A 12563-nucleotide genomic window follows, 5' to 3' on the forward strand; every position below is an offset into this window, starting at 1 on the left:
AAAGTACCACAAGTTCATGAATGTGGGCTCCATATCTCAACCCCACAGCTATGTTTACTTTAGATTTGGGCAGAGAAGTCCTCATACCTATCAAAGGTATACATGAACATCCAGGGGAAGCAGCGTGTTGGGCAACCACCTTCCTTAAGACATGGTCTTAAACTGAGGAAAATATGTGTAAAAGACTTGTAGAAAACCTATTAGCTCCTCTTTTGCATCCAATATATTGATGAGCGAAGGATTAAATTTATATATCAATTCCATTTAAATACTTGTTATCCAGGAATATCTATCTTTGGGAATTATCCAATGCAGTTAACAGCAAAGAAACCAGGCAGTTCCCACTGAAAAAAAATGGAAGGAAAAATAGCTCACACCGGCCTATGTTGGATAAATGACACTTGGTGATCTTTTGAGTTGGAAAGGGGGCATTAGAGTTCTTTGAGCAGATTTGACACTGACCCCATACTCTGCAGCCTCTTTGGTTGGAAGAACTTCCATAAACCTCAGCCTTGGTAACCCTCTGCATTAGGATGCAAACATTATAATATTTAGAGATTTAAAATACTTAGCTTTGATAGTAGCCATAACAGAATCTCTTATGTCTTGTTCATCTACATTGAAGTGAAGAAGACATCTTACTTTCCTCTGTATACCCATTTTCTAAGTCTGAGAATCCATTTTAAACATCATTATAATTTTAATTCTCTCAAGCCAAATCTCATTCAAACAGTAAGAAAACATCTAGAAAGGGAAAATGACTAATTTAAAGCTAGACTTGTTTCCAGCACTATAATTTTCCCTCATGTCCCTAGTAACATGGAGGAAGAATTGCACGTACTAATATTATACATGCTTTAATGTCATGGCTATTATTTTTAAAGCAATGGGAATCAGTATATTTTCAAATTTTTTGTTTTTTTCCAATTAACTGGTATTACTGCAATACTGAGCAAGGACTGTAAATTTAGATCTGTAAGAATTCCATTAGTTTTGGCCTAGTGTAAACCATTAACTACACTGGGTCTTTGTGAGTTTTTTGTTTCCACTGCTGTGATCCATTTCCTGCGGTAGGGCTGCATTTTGACTCCATACTGCATCCCATTCCTGCAGGATCCTTGACTATGTCACAGCGCCCCACAAAACTGAAAGTCTAACAGGTCACCCATGGCAGGGGATTAAGTGGCCTAAATGCAAGGACCACTTGTAAGGAAGATACAAGCCCGAATACACAGTGCACAGGCTTTATTAATTATTACTATATTTAACCCAACTACTGAAGTAACTAGCAAGTTTACAACACTGATATAATAAAACATGTTGCTAACAGTATTATAGCAATATTTTACAGAAATCTGGACAACTAAGAGGAAAATATGGCTAAACAAACACATTAAGCAATTTCAAAAGAAAGAAAAAATGACTGTTTCAACGCAGTATTTACTTCTGAGTACATTTTTATTACTTTTTTGCCAAAGTAGTAATAACTTATTGTCAGTGCTTTACATGACTTTTTTCATCCTACTGCATAAACCATGTTTCTTCCTTAAAACGAAAGAGCTGTGAAGTAGTCCTAACGTGAAGTATGACCTAAGTTAATCCTTGCTCCTTAAAAGAATGTTTTACATTTATATTATGATAACGGTGAAGTTTGTACTGTGGTATTAACATAAAAATGATATTTCAGAATTAGCAATGCCTAGATTCCTGTTAAAATAAGAAACACTTCTTCCTTTTCTTTTACAGATTATTGAAATTCCACTTGAATGAAAGTGTGCAATGTAAACATAAAATAAAATAAAATATAAAAAGCATTCTTCCAAATCTTCTGTAAAAGAAAATAAAGTATATAAAATTCAATTGAAAAATTCTCGTTCTTGCACCCTCCTAAATACACTTGACATATGTAAGCACAAACACGGAAGAATATATTTCCAAAGGGGAGAGAATACATGCTCAGATATTATCTGGGAGAAAAACGCATTGAAATTCCTCTGTGATGAATAGACTTTTTTTTCTCCTCAGGGTGACCTCTACCTTCAGAATATGATGGTTTTATTATGATTAATAAATTTCATTTCCACAGAGGAAAGGAACAGTGTCAGCTTAAACTTAAAGCAAGTGGGTTTCTTTTTAAATGCTAATTTTTAAACACGCCCTTGCATGACACCAAATTTAGAAGCTCAGAAGGTTAGCAGAATAGATTCTGATTTCCATGCTGAAAATAGTAAGAAGGATTTAAACTATATTGTCACACTGAAAATCAGTAGAGCTAGTTCAGTCACATAGTCATTGGTTCATTTATTCACTATTATGCCAGCATGCTTATTTCTCATTAAAATTAGTGGCATTTAAATACTTTGTGATAATTTACACTGGAAATAATCATTCTAGGTAAACAATTTACTAAAATTTAGGACATGCAAATGGCAAAGTATTTTGAATAAATTAATAGTCAATGCGATTATCTGTGTATTTTACAGAATGTTAAATCAGTGTATCAAAACTAATAGGTGCACTCTCAAATTCTTGTCTAAGAACATATCTGATGAAAAATTTTGATGCATCGCTAATTAGAACAAGGTAAGTTCCACTCTTTTCCAGTATATCTGGAAAAAGTATTCAGGATATAACAGGAAAAAAAATAACACTTGCTAGCATTTTGACCCATACTGGCACTGGTTCTATAAGTAGGTGGACTAACAACTTGGAAAAAAATGAGGAAAAAAACCCAGTGTAGCCATGCTAACATGTGTACATGTAGCTGTAAGCTATCCACTAAAAGCTCAGTATAAGGTATGTTCTTCTTTACTCGTGCTATATCTCAATTTCTTCAATCATTTTCAGTGCAGGGTTTAAAATTGCTAAAATACTACTTAAAAGAACAAGTTGTTGTCCACTGCACAAATAAAAAAAAAGAGAATTAAAAATGGTAATTGATTGTGAGATTTATTTTAGTAGGGCCTTTGAAACTGAAGCTCTCTTTTTAATTCATCAGTCGTAGGTATTGCTGAAGTCTCTAAAAATAGGGAAAGTATATGCTTCTCTAATTGTAATTACCATTTTAGGGTTTTGAGTTCTTTGGTACTATGGCTGTATTTCCATACACACCTAGGAGAGACAGTGGAGCTCTGATACTGGAGACATTTGGAAGCTCCTTAATAATATATATACTATGGGGTTTAATAACAGCATTAATAAGGAAAAATTCATAGTATAAAATATGAACCAATTTAACACAATTTTCTCAAGTGATTTGAAAACTATAGAAGGAGAATTTTAAACGTGATTTTATTTTTCAGGAATTTGATGCACATATTTTTCTGATCATTATCATTTCCCCCCATTTTTTAGAGTCTACTTATTGCTAGAAGAACTATAGAAAGTGATGAATCTGTTTAAGAACTATAAAAAGAGAAGTTAAAAATCTGGTATTACGTCAGCTAAATCTAACTCTGATCTAATCCCCCATTACTTCCCATATTACAAGCAAAGCGTATGTATCGCTGGCAAGCTCATACTTCTAACTTTTCCACAATATTATCCATTCTTCACTAGCTTTGATTATAATTGAACAATCAAGTAATAAAATTGCTTCTTCTTCAGACCCATATGTGTTGAGTCTTCAACCAGAGTAACCTTAAAGGACTGAAATTCTTGTACCGACAATTATCACTAAATTTCACAGAAAAGCAACTGAACGAGCGAGACTTGGCTCAGTCCGAGAAGGTACGGTGCAGAGTGCTTTGGTACTCCGGCCCTGCTTGTTCACCCGGGCAACAGGCACTACTGCAGGATGTGCCTCTTGCTGTTGGCAGGGGGCACAGAAAGGGCAAGCCGCATTTCTCCTCTGTCAGATCTTAGTGCAGAATTGCAATAAAATTTTGGACAAAGAGGTGAAGATTTTAGTAAAGAGTTGGATGGAATACAAGGAAAGCAAGGGTTACCTTGCCTTATCCAGATAAATAATTCCAGGAACTACCATCTTGCTCTTTCTCTTGGTCACATAACTACGATGATACCAAGACGGAGTTGACATAAGCAGCAGAGCTCCTTCACATGCGCCTCACTTACACACCACATTGCTGAGCAGTATCGTAACCTCAGTGGGTCAACACTGTGCAGCAGTGGGAGTCCTTCAACTTAAAATTCTTTACTATGGTAGGATGGTGTCTGCTTATGGTGTTCAAAGCATGTGCAACCAATCAATTTATTTCATTTTGGGATATTAACATCAAGCAACTTTAGGCATTTCAGTCACCTGAATGAGCAATGAGTCTCTCTATATATCTCAGGAGGCAATAAGGAAAGATGTCTATCCTAAGTTTTTACTTAAGACGAAAGAAAATGACTGAATTCTGCTGATAAAAACAGTTTCCAGTCATTTTCCTTGATTGTAAAGAATGCTAAAATTCTCTATGCGAAGTTTTAAATGCACAATATCAAACTCTAAGATCATTCTACAAGGGAGGACCATAAAATACTTTGTTGCATATCATCTTCCTGTTCCATGACTGGTAACGCTTTACAGATTTGTGATGTGGAGCAGAGAAAGAATTGGGAAGGTGTAGTAGAGACAGACAGCACAATGAAACAGTGAAATTTCAAGGTATACTGCAGTGCTGAACCCCTGTATACCTTGAAAGCCATGAAGGATTTCCTACAAGTATAGTATTAACATTCCTAGGTTTTCACAGAGATGAAGAAACTTGACCAGTGTCTACCATAGGGATAGGGCAATAATAAAAGATTTCTATGAAGGGATCTTCATAAATACATCATTGATGAAATATTAAAAGCAGTCTTTACTTTTTCCTGCAGGTTGGAGCAAGAAGAAACTTGAGAAGCCTATTCAGAATTTTCTATATGCAGAGACGAATTTCAAATTCTTGACTGTTTACTTATTTATGTCACATCTGAATTCGGCCAGTTAATTTTCTTACTAACTGATGGGCACGTTTTGCAGAAATTTTGGTGATTGATGCTTAGAGCCGATTTTAATTTTTATTTCTGCGTGCCAACCTGTAGCTTCTTTTGAAGTTTGCTAGACGTTTACAGCCATCCAAAGTTGAGCTGCCACCTTGTTAAACATTTAAATAAACATGATTGATACGGGTTATTTTGCAGAAATATGGAAGTGCAAGAAACAGCAGCACAGGTGACTTTCCCCTGAGCTGATGCTGAATAACTGCTATGGAACAGACCTCAACTTAAAAGCTTTCTCTCAAGTTTCAGTCTTGCTGTCTGGATTTACACAAGTGTGGGGATTTCACTTGATGCCTAGTTAAAAATCTAACATAATTCTATGCTAGCAAGAGCACCTTTCTGTATAATCTCTATCCAGGAAAGTTAGACTTCATATAAACTTCATTACATAAAGCCACTGGGGAAACTGAGGCTTGCCATCAGGTGATACCTAAACCCAGCTGTATTACAAAAAACCCCAAGTACTTCTTTGACCTGTAAAGCAGTTTCCTATTACTATTGCTGTTATATTTTGGGGCAATAAACCTTGAATAAATTCTTATCTAGTTCAATAATAAATATACTGGGTACTTTGTTTATTAAATTTTAAAGCAGTCTTTTGTGCTTGTGTGTAAAGTTCTATAGTGTGCAATCATATTATTTTTTGTTTAATATTTTAAACTTAATATGATAATCTCCAGATATTAAAACTGAATCCTTGTTTATTTAAGGTACTTGTATATAACCATACATACATGCACACACACAAACCACCTTTCATGCGTACTATTTTCAGTCTATCAGAGAAAAAAAATCAGGTTGCTTCATTAAAAAAACAGTACAGGAGATGCACACATGCTTATACGCACTTGTTGAGGGCAAACACAGATTATTCACTATTTCTGTTATCAAAGGAGCGTCACATTGCAAATCCTCCATTTACAAATCACAAAACCTCAGCTTTACTTAATCTTGTCATGTTGTCACATTTGACTAGTCATGCGAACTGACCTAGAACTGTAAGCACAGGGAAGGCAAGCTGTCAAAGAGATAATGACAAAGATGCCAAAAAGGGCTGCCAGTGTTTTCACTGGGTGAGAAAAAGGAATTAATCAAACTTCATGAAAGACGAACAGAGGATAATCAAAGCGTTTACTGATTTTTATCAACTGATCCAATAGCTGAACATCTTTACCACACAACTACCAAGAGCAGTAAAAGCTGTAACAAATGGAATTCCATATAAGCAACTATTTACAGCAGCAGTAAACGCAAGTTTAAACTGCCAACATAAAGGACACTTGAATTTATGGAAGAAGTTTAATACTGTGCATTAGTACAACATTTCCTAGTCTTTCCAGAGCAAAAACTTCAGTATCTGCTATTTTTCACAGGGAAAAGCAGTACAGCCTTAAATAAATACTAGCACAAAGACATTACAGATGCTCCTTCATCTTCATTTTTTATTTTATCTGATTAGTGGAAAAGCATAACATAATAATAAAAGTATCTCATAGAAAATGGTTATTTTCCCAAATTGCTTCATGAAATGAAGTCAAACCCATAGGCAGCAATACTAAAAGGGAAGAACCTCTCACAACTGAATGTACATCTTTACACAGTAATTCAAAAAGGCTGAAACTGCATTTTTCCAAAGCAGTTTGGATTATATATACTTCTCAGAAATTCCTTTGAAAGAGTATATTCTGATCAATATCTCCTACCAGACACGTGAATAAGTCAATGAGATGTATGCAAGCACGTATGGCAAAATTTTGACTAGCTACGCTTGTTTCTGTACCGCAGCAAAGGTAACGCCACAAAAGGCACCGTAACCATTCTAAGCACTTTGTCAAATGTTAATCTGCTTTTAAGTAAGTAACTCCATATTTGCTATTGTTTCATTAATTAAATTTGTGTTAGTGTTGACAGGTTAATGACACTGTACAGGAAAATTGCAATAACTTGAGCAATTGCATTGGCTAAAAATTGCCAATATTCTGTTCAAACTACTTCAATAGTACAAATTCCAATGTTTGCTTCTTTAAGCTGCCTGCTTTTATGAAATGTTTTTCCTAGAGTTATAAAATTAAAAACATTTCAGAATGTTTAATCTGTTTTGGAGACTGTATCTTTCTCCAAATGGAGAAATTAATCTAGGACTGTCAACTTCCAATGCTTTATAATGCATTTCTTTTGCACGCGCGTGCGCACACACACAGTCCCTCCTCCTGGAGATGATTCTGCTCAAATATGTAAATAAATACAGTCACAATTGGACAGATGTTATATCCACTTCCACCACACTTCATTCCAAATTCAGGTTTATATATACACTTGCCTCTCTGTCTGTTATTTCAAAATCATAAACTACATATACACTTGGAAGAAAAATAATACCAGGCATGCAACTGCACTAGATTTTTTTTGTTTGTAGATGGAAGTTGTATAACAGTTAAAAATTGGAGGAAGAAATAAAAAGTGATATAAACACAGAATAATTATCCTGCCCCATATTTACACAAAAATAAAACGTAATATGCAGGTACATCCTAGAATGCACTTGGAAAAGACACTACAAAATTTTTTTTCTTTACAAACTATGAATTTTGATCTTACAAAACCTAAAAGAATAAAAAAATATATTGAGCACTGATTTAAAAAATTCATAAAAAATGCTAGAGGTTCAAAATTAACATTGTTCTGTAACCAGCATGTAAATAAACCATGGGTTTATTCTGCGTCTCATTCTGATTTATTAGGAGCCTGATAGCGCAAGATGCCCATTGCCTGCCCCCATCAGCCAGGAACCTCAGAATTAATTCTCCCCTAATGTACCCATTGTCAGAGATTTGCTAGAGCAAAGTCTTCAGAGATCCTTGTTAAAATTCCATCATCAAACTGATAGGCGGTTTTGGATAGTTTCCCTACCTCTCTTCTAGTTCAGGTCTGTTTGCAAACTCTTTAATCATGCCTGCCAGAGAAGATCTATCCCAGAAGCACAGAACTTCTCTTCTGAAGAGTAATTATTTTTAGCCTCAGAATGCACTGGATGCAGTCAAGAGTGAAATATTTTTAAATTTCCCATGGAAGGATCCCTCTGTCAGATAGGTTTTCTTTATATAATGTGCATGCAAGAACAGATACACATACATAAATGGAAATGTGTGTATGGACACACTATCCATTCATTAACACATTTATTTATTCAAGATTACTTTATCCCCAAGTCAAAAAAGATATCACGTGGCTGAGGGCTAAGTATCCTCTGGCAGGAATGATAAAGTATTAGGAAGAGAAGAGTGAATATTACCAGCAGAATCACTCAAGACATCCCATTTCCATTTGATGATAAAGTTCCAACCAAAAGTGTACTTGTTATATTATTATTTGAAATCTACAAACACACACATTCTTTACAAGGAAACAATACAAACATACATATACTCACATTTCAAACATTGAGCATATTATCAGTATCTTCACTTTATATCAATTTTACAAACACAGTTGAATTACTGTAATTGAGTTTAGAAGCACTAAAAGAAGCACTATAGACTTGTACTGTAGGTGTTTTGCATGCATCTGAAAAACCACAGGAAGGTTAGCTTCGGTTCTAAAAGTCTATATATCTCTCTATATGCTCCGCGTATTAAAACATAAAACATCAGATAATAAATTAGTTGGAAGTCATCTTACAGATTTGAAAGACCAAATGCAACTTTGGCAACTTGTACCACAGGAATATGGGCCAGAGAAATATTTGTTTATAAGCCAAAAGTCCTTTAAATTCTCTGACTAAAACTTAGGTATACAAGAAACAGAAGATACAGGCTTTCATTAGCTTTCTCCTTCAGATCATATTACAAAAAAGGCACCTACAGTCACCTATGACAGATATGTTTAACATATGGTCAAAAACATACCTAACAAAAATACCTTATTGTTGAATCAATTCAACAGAGGTAATCAACTGGTAAACTGAAAAGTTTTAATAAATATACACAGAGATCCTTTTCCTTCTGTGTAAAGTCCACTGAATTTACTGATAAATAAGAGCGCTATATTTTTGACTGGAATTCCAAAGTAGTGATATATGGAATACATATCATATAGTCTTGGATGCTTAAATTGTGCCTGAATTGAGGGGAAAAAAATGTCTCTAATAGAGAAATAATTAATGCTTAGAAGGGTTCACTTAGCAAAACAGGACATTTTTTTTTTCAGGACAAGAAAAATATTAAAGACCCCATGTCTATCTCAAGAAGTCCAAGTTAAAAAATTGCTACAATAATTATAATCATTCTTACTTAGCAAGGCCTAGATTTATAAATTAGTAGCCTACCTACTACAGCTCTAATCCGGAGCTGAGCAGGAAGCACAAGTAAAATAATGAAAGCCAAAACCCAAGTCTAGTGAGATCAAGAAAGTGTCAAATATTGACTTCTCAAAATGTATTCTCTTAATGATTTAGGACTTTGAAAAATCTATGTTACATCAGGTTTTATTACGGAAGAACTTTTCAGATTACCACCAAAAATGCTATGGCTAGCATACAGATTATTACAATTTTAGCATATTTTGGCTTTAGCTGTGATCTTCTTTTTCATAAATAACCATTCTTTATTTGTTTCTATGTAGGTCACTATGGCATAAGCAGAAAACTCTTCACCTTTCATTTATTTCTGCTCATGTAAAACTCTATAAATAAACACTTCTTAAAACCAACATTTTGTGTCACACTATATACCCTTTCATCTTCCAGTACAAACAGCTTCTATGAACTCAGTAGATTTTTTGCGTAACGTTATTAGCAGAATATGTCCCGGCACTGTTACTATTTATTTTGGCTTTTGATTTCTTATGTAGTGACATAATACCATCCTTACCTGAATTAAGACTAAGATTGTTCAAACTCTATTGCTTAAAAGAGAGAAAATCCCTTGACATATTCAATATATTTATAAATTACCATTACCTTTTAAAAACATTGTTCATTCTTCTGTACCCATGGCTTACAACATGATGGTATATTAGCAAAGCAGCTAAGACTTTTTACTTACTAGAGAGCGATCCTCTGAAGACACAGACCCTCTCTCCCACTATCTCATCCATAGGATAGACTTTGTGAGTGCTTTAGGGTCTGCAGTACCCTTGTGGGCAATATTTGCCCCCAAAGAGTTGGAAAGAAAATTGTTACATCTATAGCACTTACAATGTCCTACATACATCTAAGTCTTTACTCTTTTCCTCAGTTCTGTTTGGTTTGGCTTTTTGAAAGTCACAGTCTTGACTGTACTGCACAGTAAGTTTTTATTAGAAGGTTTAACATATCCTTACTTACTAGGCCATATGATATTTAAACTGGAAATAAAACACCAAAGTCAGCAAAATAACCTAGTGTCTTTTATATGGCAGAACCTTTAGGCTGAAGCTATAAATTAATTAAACTCTTCCAAAGATTTATACTACGGACTTTCCTATGCTTTCTCTTACGATTAAATGCAGCATGTGAAAAAGGATATTGAGACCTGGATGGATGCATCAAGAAGTATCAATGATTGTTACCTGCAGAGGTGTTACAAGAAATTTCATCTGCTGCAACGAAGACGAATTGATTTCTGCAAGAGAAGATAAAATTCACAATACTGCTTGCTGACTGGGAAATGTGCTAGCTGCCAATTGACTTGATGTTTACAGATGGGGTAGGGTAAGGGTGCTTAATTTTAATGAATGTAGCAAGAAAAAGTGTTGACGTATTTCAGTACTATAGAGTTTATAAGGATCATGAGGTAGACATGCTGGGATCTTTTAAATGAAATAATGGTGACATTTGGATATGGACTATGTACAAACTCTTGCATTGGAAGCTTCATGTTTAGTGTTACAGATATGTCAATATATTTATGAAGTCTAATAAAAATAAAACAATATTTATACTAATATAGATATTAAAGGGCACTACTGCAAAATATGTAAAAAGCGTTTTTTGAAAAAAAAAAAATTGCAATTTACTTCGTGCATCTGAAAGGAGGATATTGAAAGTAAAATCTTATGCTTTCGATATGTCTAATACGATTGCAATCAGAAAATGAATTTTCTGCTATTTATTAAAAAAATGACATAGTATATTCTCATATACTGTCATCCAAATACATACAAAAGTCTTTTGCAGAATCTTAGGAGAATAAACTAGAGATATGAGTAATTTAATATAAACCTTCTCTTGCAAAATTCTTTTTTAAACCAGGTAACATAAAAAGAGAAATGCTAAATACACTAATATTTCAAAATGCAGAAAACTTCATTACAGCACCAATCCTGATTTGTCCTTTCCAAAGTCAAAGCAAACAGGATTTGGGTTAGTGGAAACCATGTTTAAGGATTAACATCAAAGGATTCCTTTATATGCATATACACAGCTTCCTTGAATTCTTTTTGTGTTGTGCAGGATTAATAAAGAACCTGGGTGAAGTTTTAACACTTGGGTGCTGTTTTACTCCAGATTGCAGGTAGCTCCTCCAGCCTGCACTGCTAGACATGGTGAAGAACTGAGTTTGGATGTTTTGCACAGGCTTCATGCAAAAGTCTACCAAAGAGGAGCTAGGAGGAACTAGTTCTAGCTCGTACTAAGGACTACCTGGACAACTTAGTTCTGCAAGATGACAAAAGCTCTGTCAAGCATTAAGTACTCTGAAGATCCTACTGAAAACTGTTCAGTTCGGGAGCAAACATCTCTTCGGGGTAACAGAACCTTGAAGAGTTAAGCCCCAAGAGAACAAAATCTATTACTTCACCTCCAAGGTTTTAAAGAGATTTGAAATGCTCGTTTAGAAATCTGTGAACCTTGTTACTTAGAAGTTCACATTTTTGGAAAAAAAACAGAACAAGGAACCTGTAATCCGTACTATAGGGACAGGATTGATTAAGATCAAAAGTAGTATCTGATCATTGCCTCTGCCCTATCTCAGATATACTAACACCTGCCTTTTCGTATGCATTTACTTAGTGATCAAACTGTATATTCTTTCATTTTCAGTTGGATGTGCAGAATGGTAGTTTTGCTCTTTATTTTGTCATCTGCAGCAATTTCACAAGCTAGTGAGATCTACCATGCATGTAATGCTAAAGAGGCGAATTTAAAAAAATGAAGGGGGATAAATTTAACATTATAAGTACAGAGCTACTCTATATTTGATAGGTAATATAATTTGTCACTGTATTTACTGCTATCGCCTCTTTTATTATCACCTCTTGTGATAATTATATAGAAACAGTTAGATGTTTGCCTAAAAGCGATTCAGCCAGTAGCAATGCAGACTTCCCAGCTACTGTTTTACAGAAAATCCTTTTGATTCATTTCTATGCAGTTATTAAACTGCCCTCTCATCTAAATGAAAAGATCACTTTTTCTTAAAAACTGCCTCTAAAGTGCCTAGCTGAGAAACTCCTTTTCTTTATATCTATTCAGAACATTTGTTGTTATGGAACATTGAGCCACAGATACTCTATCTTCAGATGCCAAAGTACAGAATTATCTGTAAGAATAGTATGCGGGTTTAGTTAGTTACAGAAAGACCCCAGAACACTAACTGCTG

At 34.6% G+C, this 12563-nt stretch overlaps 1 protein-coding gene across 24 annotated transcripts in view; it reads right to left on the reverse strand.

The window, feature by feature from the left end:
- The window catches only part of RBFOX1 (RNA binding fox-1 homolog 1), a 1358224-nt gene that overhangs the window by 5738 nt on the left and 1339923 nt on the right, over positions 1–12563 (reverse strand). For 3 of the 24 annotated variants that reach the window (XM_030002523.1, XM_030002528.1, XM_030002548.1), the window contains one exon: positions 10534–10586. The exons of the other annotated variants lie outside the window; for them this stretch is intronic. In XM_030002523.1, the coding sequence (XP_029858383.1) occupies positions 10534–10586 (53 nt within the window). The remainder of the gene's footprint in view (positions 1–10533; positions 10587–12563) is intronic. 24 annotated transcript variants of the gene reach the window in all.

This window comes from Aquila chrysaetos, chromosome 25, assembly GCF_900496995.4.
Source record: "Aquila chrysaetos chrysaetos chromosome 25, bAquChr1.4, whole genome shotgun sequence".
NCBI classification, from domain to species: domain Eukaryota; kingdom Metazoa; phylum Chordata; class Aves; order Accipitriformes; family Accipitridae; genus Aquila; species Aquila chrysaetos.